The sequence below is a fragment of the Ascaphus truei genome, chromosome 9 (genome assembly GCF_040206685.1).
Source record: "Ascaphus truei isolate aAscTru1 chromosome 9, aAscTru1.hap1, whole genome shotgun sequence".
NCBI lineage: Eukaryota > Metazoa > Chordata > Amphibia > Anura > Ascaphidae > Ascaphus > Ascaphus truei.
The window spans coordinates 54,978,153-55,000,549 of record NC_134491.1 but is presented as its reverse complement, the minus strand read 5'-3'; the positions used below and the strand labels follow the sequence as shown (position 1 = coordinate 55,000,549).

At 42.0% G+C, this 22,397-nt stretch overlaps 1 protein-coding gene across 1 annotated transcript in view; it reads left to right on the top strand.

Moving 5' to 3' along the window:
• The window catches only part of ADSS1 (adenylosuccinate synthase 1), a 28,101-nt gene extending 10,874 nt beyond the window's left edge, over positions 1-17,227 (top strand). Inside the window, exons 2-13 of the mRNA XM_075614938.1 lie at positions 50-152; positions 6,334-6,396; positions 8,048-8,098; positions 8,833-8,899; positions 9,707-9,814; positions 10,868-10,949; positions 11,214-11,340; positions 12,325-12,479; positions 13,373-13,497; positions 13,929-14,026; positions 16,404-16,553; positions 16,978-17,227. Coding sequence (XP_075471053.1) covers positions 50-152; positions 6,334-6,396; positions 8,048-8,098; positions 8,833-8,899; positions 9,707-9,814; positions 10,868-10,949; positions 11,214-11,340; positions 12,325-12,479; positions 13,373-13,497; positions 13,929-14,026; positions 16,404-16,553; positions 16,978-17,030 — 1,182 coding nt within the window. The 3' untranslated portion in view covers positions 17,031-17,227. The remainder of the gene's footprint in view (positions 1-49; positions 153-6,333; positions 6,397-8,047; positions 8,099-8,832; positions 8,900-9,706; positions 9,815-10,867; positions 10,950-11,213; positions 11,341-12,324; positions 12,480-13,372; positions 13,498-13,928; positions 14,027-16,403; positions 16,554-16,977) is intronic.
• Positions 17,228-22,397: the final 5,170 nt, after the last annotated feature.

The following is a 22,397-nucleotide window of genomic DNA, read 5'->3' as shown; positions in this document are numbered from 1 at the left end:
CAATATACATATATTTGTGACATTCTTTGTATTGTTCCCTTTGTATTAGGGGGGAAATAATGCAGGACACACGGTGGTGGTTGAAGGAAAAGAATACGACTTCCATCTCCTCCCAAGTGGTATTATAAATTCTAAAGCGCTTTCCTTTATTGGTAAGTGCATGTTTTATTTGTAAACATTATTTAAGAATGCGATTATTTTTATTATTATAATAGTAATTATTATTATTATTGATACTATAATAATAATTATTATTGTATTATTATTATTATTGGTATTATATTATAGTAATTATTATTATTGGTATAATAATTATTAGTGGTATTATTATTAGTATTATAATAATCATTGTTATTGGTATTGTTATTATCATTATTATTATTGGTATTATAATAATAATCATTATTATTGGTATTATTTATATTGGTATTATAATAATAATTATTATTATTGGTGGTATTATTATTGGTATTATTATTAGTTTTATAATTTGTATTATAATAATTATTGTTATTGGTATTATTGTTATTATCATTATTATTGTTGGTATTATAATAATAATAATTATTATTATTGGTATTATAATAATTATTATTATTATTATTGGTATTATTATTATTGTTGGTATAATAATAATTATTATTTGTATAATAATAATAATTATTATTATTATTATTACTTTAAACAAGCGCTGATCTTTCCTTTGCAAAAATATCAAAGTAAAATGATAGTAATGAGGGATAACTATTAAATAATGATGTCATACATTTTTCAAGAACAACGCAGATATTACGCTGTGTGTGTTACACGTGTTGGTACCAGAAACATATCATCCGTACATACTAGCAACGCTTTCAATCTATTCAATGCCAGAATGCCAGAACGTAGAGGTTAGCGGGAACTATCTGTAATACAGGTGGAAATCCACATATTCTTCTCTTCTCCTTTTGGGGTAACCAGGCAATCATCTTTCATTATTATTATAATTTATGTGTGTGACTCCAACATATTCCACAGTGAAGTACAACGTGGGAGGGAGGAGAAAAAACATTGTGTGATAAAAGACTACATGTGAAGACAAGCTTACGATGTAAAATAATTTGAGATGCCATTTGTAACACAGTAAGTGTCAGAGAGACTCATAACTTGCTTCTGTCTCTCATCTTCTGTACAACAAAATGAACCCATCAAAATGCTTCCTCATATTCTACAAGTGTTTTACATTGCAAGGGAAAGGTATGTGGGATTAATGCTGCAGGCCAAGCAATATCCTACAGGTGTGTTTTTTTAAATAAACCAGTTCAGTACTATGAGAAAATACTTGTAGCATTTTGTTTAGTTAAAAACAACTCTGATTAAAATTTGTAATGTATTATAATGTAACAAGGATTTTTGTTGCTATAGCAACTATTTACAAAGAACCATCCCCTTCCTCTTCTGAAACAGGCTCTGGAACACACCTTTTTGAGCCCTGCCCTCTCTCTAGCAGTGCACCAATTTTATCTAGTGACTGCCTGGTCACATGATCTTCCCCACAGAACTTTGCATCTTTGGTCCTCTTCTACTGCACTGACAGCCATTTCGTGAACACCTGAGCTGAAACTTCGCCGATCAATCACAGGAGAACGGATCGATTGGCAATTTAGCTAATTACTTATCATTGTGTGGATTGTGAGGTGCACATATGAAAGGGAAAAAATTAAATTAAAGAAAATAAAAACCTGCAGTGCTCATTTATTTCCATATTTTGTTTAACATTTTCATGATACATTTTTACGTTATGATGAAATGACAGCTGTTTACCCTGCAAGTGAGGTGGCTTTTGTTATAGGGACACCTAGTGGTAAAATGTCAAACTATAAATTGAGTTTAGTTTTAAAAAATTTTTTTTCCATGTTCCAATCTTCATATCGCAGCTTCATATCGCAGCTTCATATCGCAAAACCAGTATAACCAGCCTCACACCGATGAGACCCAAAAGGTCAAATTAGCTGTCTGTGAGTAGGGTTACTGGCTCTGCACTTCTTTAACCCAGGCTGTGCTGAAAAGCTGTGTAATACGGCAGGCATAAGCTCATAGGGGTCCATGTTAAATGGATAAGAAGTAAAAGGTGGCACTGTGTGCTCATTTGCATGTAATTTCCCAGAATCCCTAGCTGCAGTGGAAGCACTGAATGCTAGGAAATAATGGTGAAAAGCAGGGTTGCCGACCTGTCTGAAGCCGCGGTCCCAGCGTGCACTGTAGAACGCGCGCCCGTCGGGTGGGGGGGGCCGTCTGCGTGCACAGCGCTTCGTGATCTGCGATCTGGGACAAGACTGCAAAGTTTCCGACGGGGGGGGCGTGGCTGAGGTTTTCCAGGGGCGTGGCCATGACCTCATGCGGCTGGTTCGCCCTCACTGGCTGAACCGCCAGCGGGGGCGTGGCCACCCCTCGGTCGCAACTTCTAAATTCAATTTCAATGTCTTTGGGAAAAACAGCAGTACAGCGCAGCTGCACATCCCGCGCGGAGGTGTGTACTGGGCCCAGCCCCATTGAGGGGCGGTGTTTCTTTGCGCAGCGTGCGCTGTAGAAGACACTGGGGCCGTGGCCTGAAACGTGACTGTGCTCACAAGTGATATTTTTATTTGATGTTCCAATATAAACGCCCCTATTTTCAACCAATAACCCCTATTCTGTAAACTGCAATAGCACCGCCCGGAAAACCCCATTTACGATCCCGCTATCCATGCGGACCAGAGCGTCACGGTCGCAGTTTTCAGACTGAAGGCCAATGACAGGGAGCTTATCATCTTTTACCTCCAACACTAACCATACATTGTATTCTGTTGGCTTTTACCACCACTCTCTCTCTCCCCTTAACCCCCCCCCCCACTTCCCCCTCCCCCTCCCCACCCGCTCCTCCTTTTTCTTCCTCTCTGTACAACTCGAAAACCACAGAACATAATTAAACTTGAGTATCAACCAAAAAGGGTTAAAAATATTATCAGAATTGTAAACACAAATCCCTCAAGTAGGTGAGAAATACATTCTGCGTTTTCGGTTTTCGGTAAGACTTCTTTTTAATGGGGGAAATAGCAATCTGCAGTAGCTGGCTCTGTGATGTTTTAGGTAATTATACATATATATATATAAGTCCTCGGTGTTTTAAAGGGAATAGTCATATAATGTGTGTGCTGACTTAGAACATCTCATTCACATTGACACGGTATTAAATCACCATCCCGGAAGGTTCCGCTCTGGAGGAAACAAGCGTGGATTACAATTCCCATTAGTTAATCACCCCGTCCAATTGAATCATTTTGAAGAGTATTGTACATGTTTGTTTGATATTTTGTTTAAGAAGTGAAGCATGGGAATATGCAGAAAGTTGGTATATGAAGGCAAATATAGGTTTGTTTTGTTACACATTTTAGGTTAGCAGACGTATCCTAGATATTTTTGTGTAGTAATGTACTGATGCTTTGACAATAACAAAATAATGTTTTGTTCTGCTTTGCTTGTGCACTTTCTTAGGTAGACAAACAGATGACACAGCTGTCAGACGTAAACACTCTAATTGGCTCAGACAGATCATGTCAGGAATAACCTAAATGTGTTACCCAACCTGTCAGAACTTCATTCATCCACAATTTCCTGTTGCTTCATTAATTCTTAGAGAGATCAATTTACATTTCTATCCGAAATACAAACACTTCACCGTTATTTGTTTGAATCAGAAGCGGGGATTTCTGATATTACTTGGTTTAATAACCCCCAACCATTTAAAGATTATTGGGGGGCTTCTGGCTTTTAGAGGTTCTGGAACCGAGTATATTCTGTTTTTGCTTTGCCATCCTTATTAATCTACAATCACATGACAACTAGGTTCCATAAGCACCACTTACACAGTGGGTAACTTCTTCCTTCTTTCAAAGTGCAGCTGACTTTGTGAACCGCATTTTAAGAACATTTTTAAAGAGAGCACAAAAGGACTATTTTTGGCAGATTCTCTTCGATTATCTCATGTTAAAGCAGCAGTCCAAGCTGCTGTTGAAAATTATATATACATATTTTTTCCCCTTTAATATGTGCATCAATACAATCCACATACGGATAAGTAATTAGCTAAATTGCTGATCAATCCGTTCTCCTGTGATCAATCGGCGAAGACTCGGCTCGGGGGTTCACTAAATGGCCGTCAGTGCAGCAGTATTGGACCAAAGATGCAAAGTTCTGTGGGGAAGATCATGTGACCAGGCAGTCACTAGATACAATTGGTGCACTGCTAGAGGGGGCAGGGCTCAAAAAGGGGCGGGCCAGAGCCTGTTTCAGAAGAGGAAGGGGATGTGACTTGGTAAATGGTTGCTATAGAAACAAAAAATGTTTGTTACATTATAATACATTAAAAATGTTATTCAGTATTGTTTTAAAAAAATGCTACAAGTATTTCCTCATACTGTAATACAGAACTGATTTGTTAAAAGTAAAAAACACATAGGATATTGCTTGGTCTGCGGCATTAAGAACATTTTTAAAGAGAGCACAAAAGGATTATTTTTTACAGATTATCTTTGAGTATCTCATGTTAACTTGTATTCCTTTTTGTGTCACTGCAGTGCTATTTCAGTTGTATTTGTTCTGTATTGTGTAGTTGTGTACTGTCAGAGTGAACATAAACTTGGATGTGTTTCCGCTGGCCTGTAGCATCGCAAGGCAGATAACTGTATAATTGTTTCTCCATGTCAGACATTATCTCTCATAACTTGACAAGCAACAGTTACCATCCCACTTACGCAGTGACAAGGTAAATCCGCGGATTCTGCCTGCAGAGATGCTACCCAGGGCTCGTATCTCCCCGGTCAGCTACGGAAACTTACACCCTATCAACAGTCCCCAAGTCCCATGCCCCTTCCAATTGTACTTTTTACTCATTCTTTTATTGAATCTAAAAAAATGTATACGTTTTCTAAAACTGCAGAAGATAAAAATAGCACTTGTGGTACATTTGTGTGTAGCGTTGCAAGGTGACTTCTCTAAAAATACTGGACACAATGGTGAAAGATGCGACACGCTCAAGACACACACACGCACACCTCTCCCACCTCTCTCAGCTCCATGCTGTTTTCTCCTCTCCTTGGCCCCACCCCCAGGCTCCTGACACCTCCTCCTGATTGGCTGCATTACCCAGCAGCAACCAGTCAGGAAAGAGGAAGTTGCCCAGCCCCCTAGCAACCACCCTGTTCTCTCCCTGCTTGGGAAAATCCTGCAGCCCCCCAAGCCTGTCAGGTCACTATGTCCAGAGAGATAATACCGGACACATACATACAGTATCCAGTATTACGTCTAAATTTTTTTACTGGACAGTGTCCAAATACAGGACAGTCCGGGTCAATACTGGCCACGTGGCAACCCTATTTGCGCATCTCAGACACGTCTGCAACGCTGTCTTTCCCATTATCGCTTAGCAAAAGTGCACTGCCGCCAGGGATTCTGGGTAATGACATGCAAATGAGCATAGTGCGTCACTCTTCACTTATTATCCATTTTAACATGGCATAAAGCTTATGCCTGCCGTATTACACAGCTTTTAAGCACAGCCTGGGTTTAATAAGTGCGAAGCCAGTAAACCTACTCACAGACAGCTGTTTTGATCTTTTGGTCATCAGTGCGAGGTTGGTTGCTGGTTATGCAGCGTGAAGCTGGTACGTGGGTACAACCAGGTATTAAAAATAAAGCAAATATATATGCTAGTAAAATAATTTAAAACAAAATAGCACTTGTTTGGGGGTTTATTTACACAGCTGCACGAGCACAAATTGCATCATGGCCAGTATTCAGTACTTCCCTGAGTGTTTTATTTTATAACCCTCTTACCTGAACATACATGCTGTTTAGTTAATGGGTTTTTACTGTAAAAAGCACTGACTTTATCTAATGTTAGTAAGAAATCTATAAAAACAGCTATTACAAAACTCCCCAAATGATAGTATTTCTGTTTTTCTGATGACAAATGTAGCCAGACCATATTTCCCCAGTGGCATATTAATACATTTTTTTTTTCTTCCTTCAGAAGCAGGTTTATGCGTTTGGTAATCTATAACCCTAATGGGATTTAATGTGCAGCTTTACACAGAACAAATGTATTGCTCTTCTCTCCCAGCAGCTACTTTCAGATACAGCAAAATAACATATATTTCACGAAACAGAACTGTAATCACTAATGGCTCATGAATCCGCACTTAACAGCGGAACACACGAGCATCTCAGAGCTCCGTAAAGATGTGCGTGATGGCATTCTGACACTTTGAAGTGTAAGTTCTCCTTTTTTTTAATCTTGTCCGCGTGTCCCTGCAGGTAACGGAGTTGTCATACACCTGCCCGGCCTGTTCGAAGAAGCGGAAAAAAATGAAAAGAAAGGTACAGTAGACGTCGATGATTCTTAAAGTTGCAGAAACTGACCTTCGAATCTTTAAGATTTGATTGGATTAAAACCTTGCTGCCTGCCCATATAGTAAATGTCTGTTTTGCTGATAAAGTGACAGTAGACGGGTAAGGTAAATGTGGCTGGGGTTAGCATATTTATATGAAAGCATAAAGGCCCATATTTACTAAGCACTGCTATATGCCACCTCCTGGAGCTAGAAGACACCTTAGGCCTCGTCCATGGGTGAAAGCGAGCGCGCTGGTGCTCGAGCGCCGTGACGTTAGGCGCTCATGTTGCTCGGGCGATTCCTGGCCTGCTAGTTGCGCGAGTAGGGGGCCTGCCCATGACGTCACGTGAGCGGTTCGCCCTCATTGGCTGAACCGCGCACGAGACCAGGGCAAGTGCGACAAAGACAAAAATGTTTGTCTCTGCGCGCATTGTGCCTCCCCACGCTCATGTGCACGCGCAGTATGGACGCTACCATTGAATTTCCTTGTTTTTATCGCGCGCTCTCACCCTGGATGAGGCCCAACAGCCATTGACTTAAATTGACTGTAAATTGTGCCTTATGGCAGAATACTTAGTAAATATGGCGAAATATTGGGTATTTTAATAAGGTGTGACAATGTTTGCACTTACTGTTGATGCTATTTTCCTCTTTGCATTAATAACTCTCTTGTATTTTACACTGGTGCACATCGACGAAGAGGAAAGTACTATTCGTGTTAACTTTGATTGAGGGCGTAGGAGTGGCTGTTTGCTTAGGTTAGTGGTTTCCAAGTTCAGGCCTCAAGAACGCCTAACAGGTCAGGTTTTGAGGCTATCACTGCTTCAGGATACAGTAGGTGGCTCAATCAGCGGCTCAGTCATTTTAGCTGAGCCACCTGTGCTGAAGCAGAGATATCCTTAAAACCTGACATGTTGAGGGTTCTTGAGGACTGGGGTTAGGAACCCCTGGGTTAGGGAACTGTTTGCAAAAATGAAGAACCAACGAAAACAATTAAAAAAACCTGTAATCGTGACACGTGTCTGAACCGTATTGAAATATCAAACTCCCCTCCTGATTATATCACCCCTAATTATACTGATTATACACTGTGTACTGCCAGCTCTCTGAGACCAGCTATGTTTACAAACATTACCACGATGAGAGCAATCATTATAACAGCAATATTGTCCTAGGGCGCATTGCAGGGCAGGAAATACAACAGTACATCCTATTCGTACGTTCGACATCTGTAACAGAGTTTAAGAGCTTCCTTGTATTGCTTCCTTATAGGAAGAAGTGGCTCAGTAAGTAAAGATACTGACTGATACCAATGACACGAAGTTTGAATCAGGGGAACCTGGTTCAATTCCCGGTGTCGGCTCCTTGTGACCTTGGGCAAGTCACTTTATCTCCCTGTGCCTCAGGCACCAAAAACATATAGATTGTAAGCTCATCTGGGCAGGGACTGTGTCTGTAACATTCCTATGTGCTGCGTACCACGTGCTATACTGTAATTGTGACGCGCTTTGAGTCCCATTGTGGGAAAAGCGCTATATGAAATAAAGTTATTGTTATTACTACTTGCGTAGCTACAGTTATAGTAGGGTTTTATTGCCGGAGTACAAATTCAACTGGTTTAACTTTCTGTTTACCAGGTTTAAAGGACTGGGAGAAAAGACTAATAATATCTGACAGAGCACACATTGGTGAGTATTTCATATAAACGAAGAAAAGCATATTTAAAATATTATTATAGTTAGCACCATCCTGTCAAACCGATGTTTGTGTATATACTAGCTGTGCCCAACAACGCAAGCTATGGTATTACCATGTCAAATATATTTTTTAATATGATCTATTCCAGAGGGGCTCAACTCCAGTCCTCAAGACCCCCCTTCCCTCCTCGCATCAGGTCATGTGTTAAAGGATATCGCAGCTTCAGTACAGGGTGCCACTGATTGAGCCACCTGTACTGAAGCAGGGATATCCTTAAAACCTGACCTGTTGGAGGGGGGGGTTGAAGACTAGCGTTGAGCCCCCCTGATCTATTCCACCACTGGTGGAGAGTATTACTCAATACTGCAATATTCTTCCCAGCCATCAATGTGTTAATGATAATAGATCATGATTTCAAAAGTGTTAACTTCTTCACTCCCAGAAGGGCCAATGCATTGCTGGCCTTTCGGCAGTGAAGAATGATTCTCGGCGGCACATTAATCTTACAATGTATAAACATGTGTTAAAGTAAAGCTACTTCTACCCAACAACCTGTTCCTTTCCTTCGACAAACTGTGTTAAACAACACTTGATGCTCCCAATGAGAATACATGTTTGGCAGTGTCGCCTGCAGCATTCTGTTTGATAGTTACGCAGGATAGTGAATATGATCACATTCTCATTGTTTTCTCTGTGGTTTTTATGCTGTTTCTCTGCTATTTAGTTTGTGATTTTCACCAGGCAGTTGATGGTCTTCAAGAAGTGCAGCGTCAAGCACAAGAGGGGAAAAAGTAATTATATTACAACTCCTTCATGCTGTTAGGTATTTTCTCCATTTGGGAAGTTTGTCAAGTTTTCCACCACTTCTGGGTTTTGTCAAATGACTGATGTTGTTGTCATTTCCGACTTTCATTAACCTCTGTGTGCGATGGTGCAATTTGCACTTAGACATTATAGATATGCAGCTGGCACATGACATACTAATTTGAAGAAGAAAAAAAAGCATGTCTGGATATAAAAGCAAAATATTGTGTATAATGCTCAGTAATCAGTTGGACTAAAGCACAATTTTCTGTATCTACTGAAGCTTGAACATTATTCCCTGATCGATACAAGGAATTTAGAAAGATATTTTAAATCTAAACCATAGAGATGCTTCCAAGTGCCAGTACTGTGGACACTGATTTGGCTTCATTTTCACCATATTTGCTTAGTTAATATAATTCAGTAACAAAGGAGAGTCGAGGGAGTAGGGGGTATGATACCTTTAATGGGACCAACAAGTAGTTTAGATGTTACAAGCCTCCAAGCCTATCAGGGTCAGAGTCACCCGATGAAGGACCCTGAGAGGTTTGAAACCTTGGAACATATCAACTACTTGTTGGTCCAATAAAAGGTATCATACCCCCTCCTCCCTCTCCTTCCCTTTGTTACTACATGGAAGAGGGGATCAACACGGCTACCGCCCCTTCTTTTCCTTAATATGATGAAGGGAAGCAAGAGTTGTACATCTGGAATATGGCCTTGAACATGAATAATATTCATAAGTGCTGTTGAAAATTGTTTCTGTTGTAATACCACGGTCTTTGTTTTGTTAGCATTGGCACTACGAAGAAAGGAATTGGACCAACATATTCATCAAAAGCATCCCGGACCGGTCTTCGGATTTGTGACTTGCTGGCCGACTTTGATGAGTTTTCGTTAAGGTAGAGTATTTTTGTATATGAAGTAATGTTAACATTACATTGTTTCAAAGTGTCTTGCGTTCCCATGCTGTTTATCCACTTGAATTTGCTTGTCGTTTGTATTTTCCTAAAACATTAATACTAATTAATCCTAATGATGAACACAACACAAAACTTTTGAAATGGGATCCGACCAGCGTTGTGGCCCATTTAACCAGATTATTTTCTTCTGATATCAAGCAAACAACTACGGTTACCTTTTACTGGCACGCTGACCACTGCTAAGAATGTCGTCCAGTAAATGCTTCCCTGTAACAGTATCAGATGTTGCGCAGAGATGTGCGCACTTGCCGCTGAAGTCAGCGAACCAGGCAAAATATTTTCATGAAAAACGTAACAAAAATGACAAGATCTGCTCAAAAAAGTTTCCCAACCATTAAAAGTCCATGTGCAAGGTCAGGTGACCCGTAATATACTGCCAGTTACTACATTTCTGGTGAAAAGGGGCAAAATTGGCAAACGTCTGGCAACATTTGTGAAATTCTGATCGAAACAAACTTTTGCAAAAAAAAAATGCAAAATGTAAAGTAACCACAAATAAATGGTACGGTGCTAGTTTGAAGGGACAGTGCTAGTTTGAAGACATTCATATGTATCTAATGTTGCATCAAGGATACAACAACCATCATTATTGGGGACACAATGTTGCGAAGGAGGTTGCAGCTCAAACTGAACGTACAAGTGTTACCAATACTTCTGAAATCAGTTTTAAACTGTCTCATTAGCACAGAATAGTTATTTATTTTATAAAGTGCCTTTATCCCGGGGGATAGAGATACAGTGACTTTCCCAAGGTCACAAGGAGCTGACACCGGGGGTTTTACCAGACTCCCCCGATTCAAACCCGGTGTCATTGTTCACAGTCAGTGTTTTTACTCATTGAGCCACTCCTTCCCCTCAATATCAATATTTGACTGTTTATTGTGATCCTGCGATACCTTATTACATTCTGTTTGTTGGGTAAACCACGCTGGCTTAAACAAAAAACAATCCCCTTTCTTTTTTGACCTGCAGATTTAAAAACCTGGCCCATCAGTACCAGTCCATGTTTTCAAATCTGGAAATAGACATTGAAGGACAACTGAAAAAACTCAAGGTAACACGACTAATATCGCTTACATCTGGACTTGATGTGTGCATTGTTTAGGTCAAATGCAGGGGTAGCCAACGCCAGTCCTCAAGGGCCACCGAGGGGTCAGCTTTTAAGGATATACCTGCTTCAGCACGGGTGGCTCAATCAGTGGCTCAGTCGAAGACCTGGTGGCCCATGGGAACTGGCATTGGCCACCCCTGATCTCTCTGGTCTATTCTGTGTTACTCTTCATGCGTTGGTAAGAACAGATTTGATTTCATATTTCAGATGTATTCTGAAAAAATACGGCCCATGGTCCGAGATGGCGTATATTTCATGTATGAAGCTCTTCATGGTACACCCAAAAAGATATTGGTGGAAGGCGCCAATGCTGCATTACTTGACATTGACTTTGGTTAGTAAAAAAAAAAAATATAGAAGTGCTGTGACGTTTTAACATAAATATCAGGGCTCATTTTACTAACCTTCCCAATATAGTCATTGGCCCTATTTCACTACACAGCCATGTCGATTCCGGCTGTGCCGGTGAAGATTGTAGTCCCATTATTTTCAGTGGAGCTGAAATGTTCTTCAGCACTGGGAAGAAGGCTTCACAGTATTTTACTGTAGTCATATATAATATATTGACTATATAAAAATAACAGATGGATGGAAATTATTATAACGCATACATTTTGACTACAGAGCACATATGTTCAGACTTCCTTCTATGTAATGATATTTACGCCATTGTACAATAATTCGTTTGTGGGCTGAGCATACTAAGGAGGATCATGTTTGGATGGATTTCAACAAAGAATATCGAAATAGTAGTTTTCATTAAAAACAATTCACCATTTTACAGCATTTCTGGCAAACTACAGACTATTTAACATGTGTTGGGATCATTAATTTTTAAAGAATAACTGACATTTACAGAAGCCTCGAACTAGCATGTAGCCTAAAGATACCCATAACTAAGCAGCGCTAGGAAATAAATCACTAAAAAAACCTCTATAATTAATACAATGGAAATTATTTGAATGTTGTTTTACATTGTCTTTGTGTTAAACTGCACACAACCTACAGCAGGTGTCTGAGAACATTTCCCGCTTGCTCACACATCACTCCTAATACCACACTCAGGGGGGCCCAACTGCAGTCCTCAAGCCTCCCCAACAGGTCAGGTTTTCAGGATATCCCAGCATCAGCACAGGTGGCTCAAACAGTCCCTGCTTCAGAACAGGTGGCTCAATCAGAGGCTCAGATTGAGCCACCTGTGCTGAAGCTGGGATATCCTGAAAACCTGACCTGTTGGGGGGCTTGAGGACTGGAGCGGAGCATCCCTGCCTCAGCTAGTGATACATTGTTTTTCTGCACTCCATGTTTTTGTACGCAGGTACTTACCCCTTTGTGACATCATCAAACTGTACAGTGGGGGGAGTTTGCACGGGTCTCGGCGTCCCCCCGCAGAACATCGGGGACGTTTACGGTGTGGTTAAAGCCTATACTACACGAGTCGGGATTGGAGCTTTCCCAACAGAGCAAATAAACGTGAGTATTGAGTACACCAAACATAGGAGAATGTTACAGGCAGAGCGAGCCTCCGGCCCAGTAGAGCTTACAATGTAGATTTGCTGCCTCAAGGGTGGAGCGATAAAGAGACTCGGCCAAAGTCACAAGGAGAGCTGATACGGTTCACCAGTGACATTACCACCGTGCTTCTCCTTCAGCCCTTACTAGAAGGATTATATTATGTTACAAGTATTTTGTACTCTAGAACGGTGACAGGGCCGGCCTTACCTTTGGCGGGGCCCAAGGCTGCATGCTGGAAGCCGGGGCTCCTCCTCCTGCAGCATCGTGTCGCCATGACAATGCGATGCTGCGGAAGGAAGTCCCCTCGCATTCGGTAAGATCTCCTCTAGCTATATATACACACGCACGCGCCTCCGCCAGCTACACACCCCCTCCCCCTCCCCCTCCCTTGGGGTGAGCATGGTGTGGTCCTGCTCCAGTTTGGAGACCCCCAGCTCCCTCCTCTCCTGTCAGGTGGAATTTGGATCCCGGCGCCGACAGGAGGGACCGCAGGGCCCCGCGCCCGCCTTGCCCTAAGGTCAGCCCTGAGTCTGCCTACTCTAACATGTATATTATTTTGTACCCGGGACATATTTGAAAACAAGAGGCAACTCTAAATGGATTTTTTCCTGCTCAAACATTTTTATAAATTACAACCGATCCCGGAAATGCTCCTTTCAAACCCATTGAGTTAATGTCACCTTTATTTTTTTCAGATGGTTCAACTAATTGGAGGGACACTTATTCTTCCCCGTTAATTACACATTGGCATTTGTTATGGTTTTCTCCATATAGATCTATGTGTACATCCATAGACTGCAGAGTGTTGTATGAGCACTCCCCGAATCTTCTGGTGTTTCCTCTATTTTCAGGAAATTGGCACTCTTCTTCAGTCTCGTGGCCATGAATGGGGAGTGACAACAGGCAGGAAGAGGCGATGTGGCTGGTTAGACCTGGTCATTTTAAGATACGCTCATATGGTCAATGGCTTTACTGCGTAAGTCTGTTCTTTTCAGTCTGGAGCAGGGGTGGCCAACTCCAGTCCTCAAGGGCCACCAACAGGCCATCTATTAAGGATATCCCTGCCTCATTGTAATGACTGAGCCAACCTGTGCTGAAGCAGCGATATCATGAAAACCTGACCTGTTGGTAGCCATTGAGGACTGGGAGTTGGCCGCCCCCGGTTTAGTTGAAGTGCAAAACACACAACTTCAACTTTCTTGTTGAACTGGAAGGTAAGATGCAGCTACGGTGCATGAATATCAAGGCATTCCATTAAAACGCATTATTTATTTGGGCTAGTTGAGTTTTAATAAGGTTACAAAAAGAAGTAGAAACATCTATTTAAACATGTAGTTTGGGGCGGTGTCAATAGATATAAAATGGTTACAATAGCACAACTTTTCGGTCTATTTAATGTTTTCCCAGATTGGCATTAACAAAACTGGATATTTTGGATACTCTGGACGAGATTAAAATTGGTGTTGCCTACAGACTTAATGGGAAGAGAATCCCACATTTTCCAGGTTTGTTTCAAGTTTCCGTTGCATTTTTCATAACCACAGCAGGGCAGTTTGTACAGATGCGTTCTACTCCAAATATATTGGTGCAAAACTTTGCTGCATAACGCGTTTTCTATGAAATAAAACACATTTAATTTGCGTTTGCCTTCACATGCATTTGCGGTGTCATTTTTATTAACGTACTTCGGATATCGTAGATATTGGTATTTCAAGTGCGATTCCTTTTGTCTGCAGTTTAGAGCAGCACACAGACAATGGCTTAGTTATAATTACAACGTCATTTCAATGCATCTGATCATCGAGCTCGTCTTTGCTTCAGACCTTGTACTCCTGCCCAAATAAAACAAGGGATGGTTAGTAACAGTGTTGCATTGCACTGCAATTGTATTAACTTACCTTGGCGCCAACATTTCCCACTGGGCTATGTGAGAGGCAGGACAATAACATTGTATAACACAGAATACATATGAGTTAAGACAACCGGGACGAGGAGTTTACAACCCAAAATGTTTATTATGTTATATCAGAAGCCAATCTCTTTGCATTTAACTAACAAGTGGAAAATGTGTTACAATGTTATGTTTGAGTTGATTGACTTGTATAACTTGTGTGATTGATTTCAATATCAGTTTCTGTGTGATAGTGGCCCGAGCGGCACTATCTCTGTTTCATTAATAACCCACTATGTCAGGAGTGGCCAACTCCGGACCTCAAGGGCCACCAACAGGTCAGGTTTTAAGGATATCCCTGCTTCAGCACAGGTGGCTCAATCAGTGGCAAAATCATTGACTGAGCCACCTGTGCTGAAGCAGGGATACCCTTGAAATCTGACCTGTTGGTGGCCCTTGAGGTCTGGAGTTGGCCACCCCTGCACTATGTGCTTTCCATGCTCATGGCTAAGCTAAACAAACATTGAATTGTAAGTATGTTACTAAAGATCTGTATAATGTTAATCCTCTTGGAAGCATCTTAGGCCATGAAGACTAATCCGTTTTATTCCATTAGACCAGGGGTGCGCAAAGTGGGGGGCACGCCCCCCCAGGGGGGGAGGGGAGAATTTCCAGGGGTGGCATATTGCCATGGCAACGTGACATCACATGACCCCGCAACGTCATGTGACGCCGGAGCCTTGTAGGAGGAAGGGGAGGGGTGCCTAGGGGTGTGAGCCGGGAGGTGAGAAGGCCGGGGGGGGAGGGGTGTACGGGGTCAACTTTGCGCACCCCTGCATTAAACAACCTCTAGTATTCAAGTGAATGGCCCATAAGGTGTCTTCAAGAGTTATGAGGTGTTTTGTGGCGTAGCACTGCTTTGTGAATCTGGTGCTTTATATCTTTTTGACTGTTGCATAGGTTCAGACTTGATATATTAGGGAGTGAATTAATTATTTATTTATAAAATGTGTTACCAGGAAGTAATTCATTGAGAGTTGCCTCTCGTTTTCAAGTATGTCCTGGGCACACAGTTATGATGACAAATACATGGTTACATTAAATGAACAGAGGTTATACATCATGCTACAGTATGTATTTATACATATGCAGTAAAGATAATATATGATTATGGGCGTATGTGACAGTTACAGATAAGATTAAAATGTGAGACAGCTGTAGTCTTAAAATAACTTAGACGGATGGCGACTTTGGGAGTCTCAGGTAGATTGTTCCAGGTGTGAGGTACACGGTAAGAGAAGGAGGAGCGGCCGGATTCCTTGTTGAACCTTAGGACCGTGAACAGTCTTTTGGAGATGGATATTGGGTGATAAGTGCTGCATGTGGTAGGGGTGAGGAGCTTGTTCAGAGAGGCAGGTACCTTGTCCAGAAAGTATTTGAAAACAAGACAGGAAAATGATGTAGTAGACACAAGGTGTGCAGTTTTGTAAAACTTACAAATTAGTACATTTATTTAGTAAATAAACATGGTCTTTAACCATTAGATAAAGACAGCCAAATAGGTTTTACATCTGTTAGGCTTATCTTATCTACACTATGTGTATGATTACTGATCTCCATATGTTTAAAGCAGGACATCTTTTGCTATTTGTGTAAGACAGGGGTGTCCGACTCCAGTCCCCAAGGGCCACCAAAAGGCCAGGTATTTGGGATATCTCTGCTTCACCACAGAATGACTGAGCCATTGATTGAGCCAACTGGGCTTAAGCAGGGATATCCTTAAAACCGACCCGTTGGTGGCCCTTGAGGACTGGAGTTGGCCACCCCTGGCGTAAGAGCATGTAAGGGAGCGTAGGGATCTAGTATGTATGTTTTAAGCCTGTGGGTTAAAATTCCATGAGCTGCAAAGGTCTCAACCATTTTTGGTTGCTATGTAATGTTTGTATATGGTGTGAAGCAGTCTTATTTATTAGTAAATTATGTTTATACAGCAAATCAAGAAATTTTACAGAAAGTAGAAGTGGAATATGAGGCCATGCCAGGGTGGAAAAGTGATACAACAGGAGCCAGGAAATGGGAAGAACTCCCGGCAAAAGCGCAACATTACATCAGATTTGTGGAAAACCACATCGGAGTGCCTGGTGAGCAGGATAGGCAGAGTGGGTAAAAACCATGTAGCAAGAAGAACACCGCACACAAACACTAATGTGAAAAAATATATAAAGAGAGGTGTCATACGGCGAAATGAGTGGCGGGTAAACACCGGCGTCGATGGGGTCGCGGCAAAACAACCGCGGCCAAATGTCCTAGACCATTATTCCACATACAGTAGTTTACAGATGTATCCATATTAGGGGCTACCAACCCTACCCGAGAACGCGTCACATTTTTGTGGCCACCAATGAAAAACCCAAACATGCTACAAACACGCTACACTACATACAAACATGCTACACTACATACTGTATGGTGGTGAGCCATTTCTTTGTCCAGCACATGCATGTACAAAGTGAATATTCCCCATAGGCATAAAATGATACCTTGTATATTTGTTTTTATTTGCAGTGAAATGGGTTGGCGTTGGAAAATCCCGAGACTCCATGATTGAACTTTTCTAGGCTTCAGTTCAGTAGAGCACATTTCTACGGTCAGTTTCTCTCCGAGTCCAGAATCGGACGCAAACGTTGTCGAAACGCAGTAGCAAGTAGAAAAAATATATATATTGGAACGGCTGTGTGTATGGTCTCCCACTTTCATATAAATTGTGTTATAGACAAGATAAGCAACACTAAATAAAAATGGTTTGAAATAAAAATGTTTGTGTTTATTTACCTATACCCATGTAAAGAGGAAAGTTGGGACCCCCAACCCCCCCCCCCCCCCCCCCAAAAAAATGTGTCGCTCCAGTAAAAGGTCTTACTAACTTTAACAAATATCTCTCGGACTAAGCTACTAGAACAGGTGTGGCCAAGCCCCATCCTCAAGGGCCACCAACAGGTCAGGTTTTGAGGATATCCCTGCTTCTGCACAGGTAGCTCAATCAGTCCTTGCTTCAGCACAGGTAGCTCAATCAGTGGCTCAGTCTTCGATTGAGCCACTGACAGCCACCTGTGCTGAAGCAGGGACTTCCTGAAAACTTGATTGTTGGTGGCCCTTGAGGACTGGACTCAGCCACCCCTGTAGTAGAATAATGTGCTGTTAACTCACACTTAAAAGGCAGCCTACACCATTTAATAATGTAACATTAAAATGATCACATAACTCACTTATTTTCAAACTACAAGTTTCTACCAGCCTCATTCTTCCTCTAACTCTATTCATATATCCCATCTCTCCTCCCATTTGACATAAACTCCTTGCCGATTTACGCCCTCTGACACCACATTTTAAAACCCACCTCTTTAACAAAGCATAAGGGTACCTCCGTGGCTGATGCTATACACCTCATACATCGACCGTGACCACTTGCAGACGCACTTATCACAACACCCTCTTACTGTCTCTCTATGTTCTTCCTACTTACCATTTAGATTGTAAGCTCTTCGGGGCAGGGACTCCTTTTCCTATTGTTTTATGACTGAAGCGCTTATTCCCATTATGTGTTATATTATTCTCACGTGCATTACAGCTGTGGAAGCGCGATGTACATAAATGGCGCTATATAAAGATATACATACATAAGCGCATAAACTCGTTACGGGTTATAGAAAGTGAAATAAAAACACTTTGGGTGACACACGGAGGAGCAGGGTAAATCTTACTATATTCTGTGTCATACGACTCCTCATATTGATACTCCCCAACTGACGCACACTTCGGAAAAATTGCAACAAACACCTTGATACGTTGACTCAAAGTAACGCACGATGAACGGGACGCAATTTGCATACATTTTTCTCCAAATTTGCCTTGATACATGACCTTCACTGACTGGGGTATCAATATTTGGTTTGCAGAAGTCAGGTAGAAGCCGCCTTTGATTGGTTATTAATGACGCTGGAGAGAGGATGAATTTGTATTGAGATTTTTTACGTATTCCTTTGATTGCTGCTTCTCAATGCTGCAGTCTCACGGGAGAGGACTGAGGAAGGGAGTGCACAGGTATGCTGCAGTCTCACGGGAGAGGACTGAGGAAGGGAGTGCACGGGTATGCTGCAGTCTCACGGGAGAGGACTGAGGAAGGGAGTGCACAGGTATGCTGCAGTCTCACGGGAGAGGACTGAGGAAGGGAGTGCACGGGTATGCTGCAGTCTCACGGGAGAGGACTGAGGAAGGGAGTGCACAGGTATGCTGCAGTCTCACGGGAGAGAACTGAGGAAGGGAGTGCACAGGTATGCTGCAGTCTCACGGGAGAGAACTGAGGAAGGGAGTGCACAGGTATGCTGCAGTCTCACGGGAGAGGACTGAGGAAGGGAGTGCACAGGTATGCTGCAGTCTCACGGGAGAGGACTGAGGAAGGGAGTGCACAGTATGCTGCAGTCTCACGGGAGAGGACTGAGGAAGGGAGTGCACAGTATGCTGCAGTCTCACTGGAGAGGACTGAGGAAGGGAGTGCACAGGTATGCTGCAGTCTCACGGGAGAGGACTGAGGAAGGGAGTGCACAGGTATGCTGCAGTCTCACTGGAGAGGACTGAGGAAGGGAGTGCACAGGTATGCTGCAGTCTCACGGGAGAGGACTGAGGAAGGGAGTGCACAGGTATGCTGCAGTCTCACGGGAGAGAACTGAGGAAGGGAGTGCACAGGTATGCTGCAGTCTCACGGGAGAGAACTGAGGAAGGGAGTGCACAGGTATGCTGCAGTCTCACGGGAGAGGACTGAGGAAGGGAGTGCACAGGTATGCTGCAGTCTCACGGGAGAGGACTGAGGAAGGGAGTGCACAGGTATGCTGCAGTCTCACGGGAGAGAACTGAGGAAGGGAGTGCACAGGTATGCTGCAGTCTCACGGGAGAGAACTGAGGAAGGGAGTGCACAGGTATGCTGCAGTCTCACGGGAGAGGACTGAGGAAGGGAGTGCACAGGTATGCTGCAGTCTCACGGGAGAGGACTGAGGAAGGGAGTGCACAGGTATGCTGCAGTCTCACGGGAGAGAACTGAGGAAGGGAGTGCACAGGTATGCTGCAGTCTCACGGGAGAGAACTGAGGAAGGGAGTGCACAAGTTCGTGATGAATATGCAGAACCAAGGGCCTTAGGAATGAATCTTAATGTACTTTCGCCTTCAGTGTTTTAAATGTCAAGACACAATTTCAAGAGGGCAACTTTCTGACTCATGAGGAGCAAGAACATTCTTGGGGGTATTTTTTATTACCTCTGTGTCTTTGGGGGGGGGGGGGGGCAGCAGAGTTCAACCACTCTGCTCCCATTTCTAGGGACTGGGTCCTACTAAATTAGCCCCTAAAACTCTTAAAGACTAGTTGAACAATATGGTCGCTGGATTCACATGGCAAAAAACTACAAATACTGTATGGCTGCCTGCATCACCAACAGAAAGCCGCAATATCATAATCTGTTGGTGATCCCAGCGGAGAATTTATTTAAATTTTTTTGGAAGAAACATAACAAATAAATAAAAATTAACTATTTTACTGGCAATCGGATCTGTGAGCAGCGCGGTTCAGTTCTGTTGGACCCCCCGGATCCTTTAAAGTAGCAATACTACATTGCCCTTTTTAAAATATTATTTTTATATGTAAAGCGTGTGACGATGTATCATTCTACATTCTTACCTAAGCTGACCAATCGTTTTGTGCTCCTGTTATAATTCTGTAAAAATCCTGATTGTGTGCCTAGCATAATGGCCGCCTTTCAGTTTCAATTCATCCTTCAGGCAGTGTAACTCAGCAGCTACAATGTATCCAGATATGACTAAGGTACCATTATCTATTGTTACAGTTTGCAGCTCAAACTGCTGGGAACATTGGCAACAAATTATCACAAACAGGAAAGTGGTACAACGATCTTGCACTACTTGGGGGTGGTGTTAAAACCCAATATAGAAATCAAAGGATGCTTTAAAACTCATTAAAATTACTTTAAATCCTATATGTTTTTTTTTTTTTTTTTAATAAATCAGTTCTGACGTATTACATAGTACTGCATTTTTTTTAAACTCCTAATGCCATTATTTATTTTTTTATGTACTGATCATTCTGTGGTTGCTACAGCAACCATTTAGAAAGTCACATCCACTTCCTCTTTTGAAACAGGCTCAGACAAACACCTTTATGAGCACTGCCCTTTGGCAACAAAGTATCACACACAGATCTGTTGCTGTGTTCCAAACAGCAGACTGCCTATTACTATGGAAGCTATAACAATAATGGTGTTAAACTTAATAAAACAATGCTACATATCAGCTGCAGCATTTCACTGACTGGACTGCAGCAGAGAAAGAAGGCAGCCATTTCCTTAGGCACACAATCAGAATTTTTACAGATTTATAACAGGAGCACCAAACGATTGCCAGCTTAGGTAAGAATCTAGAATTATACATTGTCACAAGCTTTACATATAAAAAATAACAAAAACATAAAAAAGGGGAAAGTTAGTATTGCTGCTTTAAGTTGAATTAACAAAATAAATAAGACAAAAACAGTCACTATTATCTAATGTTAAAAAACATGTTAAAAACAGTACAGGGTTGTAATTTGGTTCTACACTCACCCGTGTCTTGTCTTGGCCAGCGGTTATATCCACATGCACTGCGAGATGAGAAATGGACACCCAGTTACAGTATTTGTATGGGGACACATAGCACATAATGAACACGCAAACCTACCTCCTTATTCCTATTATACGCCTCATCATAAGCGGTCCTCCAGCGATAGGTTTCAGGTTTCCCGTACACATCTAGAGGAATTCCATTCATCGGTTTGTGTGGCGCGGGTGCCAGGCCCACTGGGAAGCTCTGCGATGATGTGAAGTTTGCAGATGCACCTACAATTCTGTATCAAAATAATAAACTGGAATTATAGACCTCGCGATATTAACTTGTAACAGTGAGTAACAGTTCCACACGGAGTACTGTACCCTAGAGAGCAAGCGTGCACCACACTCCAGTCTCCAAGGTTCCCCAACAGGTCAGGTTTACAGGATATTAGAGCTTCAGCACAGGTGGCTCAGCCTCTGATTGAGCAACCTGTGCTGAAGCTGGGATATCCTTCAAACCTGACCTGCTGAGAGGGGGAGTGCTTAAAGACTGAAGTTGAGCACTCCTGTCCTAGAGCAGGGGCCACCAACAGGTCAGGTTTTAAGGCTTTGGACAGCAATAAGACCGTATAGCCCTAACATTTGTGCGTTAGTATCCACCCTATACAGTGAGTGAGTCCCCTTCAGTTTTTTATTTTGTGCTTGTTTAGAGTCCATGTTTATGTATGATTGGCCATCAGTGCTTTTACCAATCATACCTTATTTTGATCGTGTTTTCCCATTAAAGCTGCAGTTCAGTCTTTTTTTTTTTTTTTTTTACTTCAATAGTTTCATGTGGGCAATTTCTAATTAGCTAAAGAACTGTATAGCTGCAGGTCAATTCGTTCTCCATGTATTGATCGGAGAAATTTGGTGACATAATTAGTGAAGGGATCTGTTTATATTCTGCTTCAGTCAGTCAGTGGAAGCTCATGAATATTCATGAGCACTCCTGCACTGACATGTGCTAGAGGGAGGGTAGGGCTGACAAAGGGGTGTGCCAGGGCTTGTGACAGGACATGAAGGGGCAGTGCCTTAGCAAATGGCTGTTAAAATAGAATACAAGAAAATTGGTCTTTCAAAGTTGTTTTTTTAAAACAGAAAATGCTAAAAGTATTTTTTCTTACTACAGAACTGATTTATTAAAAAAAACACACATGCAGGATATTGACTGAACTGCAGCTTTAAAGGCTGTTTTATACTATTTCCATGTATCTTAGTATTGTGTATAAGGTGCAGCAAAGTTGGGGTCTTGCTCTTTTCTGTATATTTATCCCTGCCTCGGCAGAGGTGCTTCAA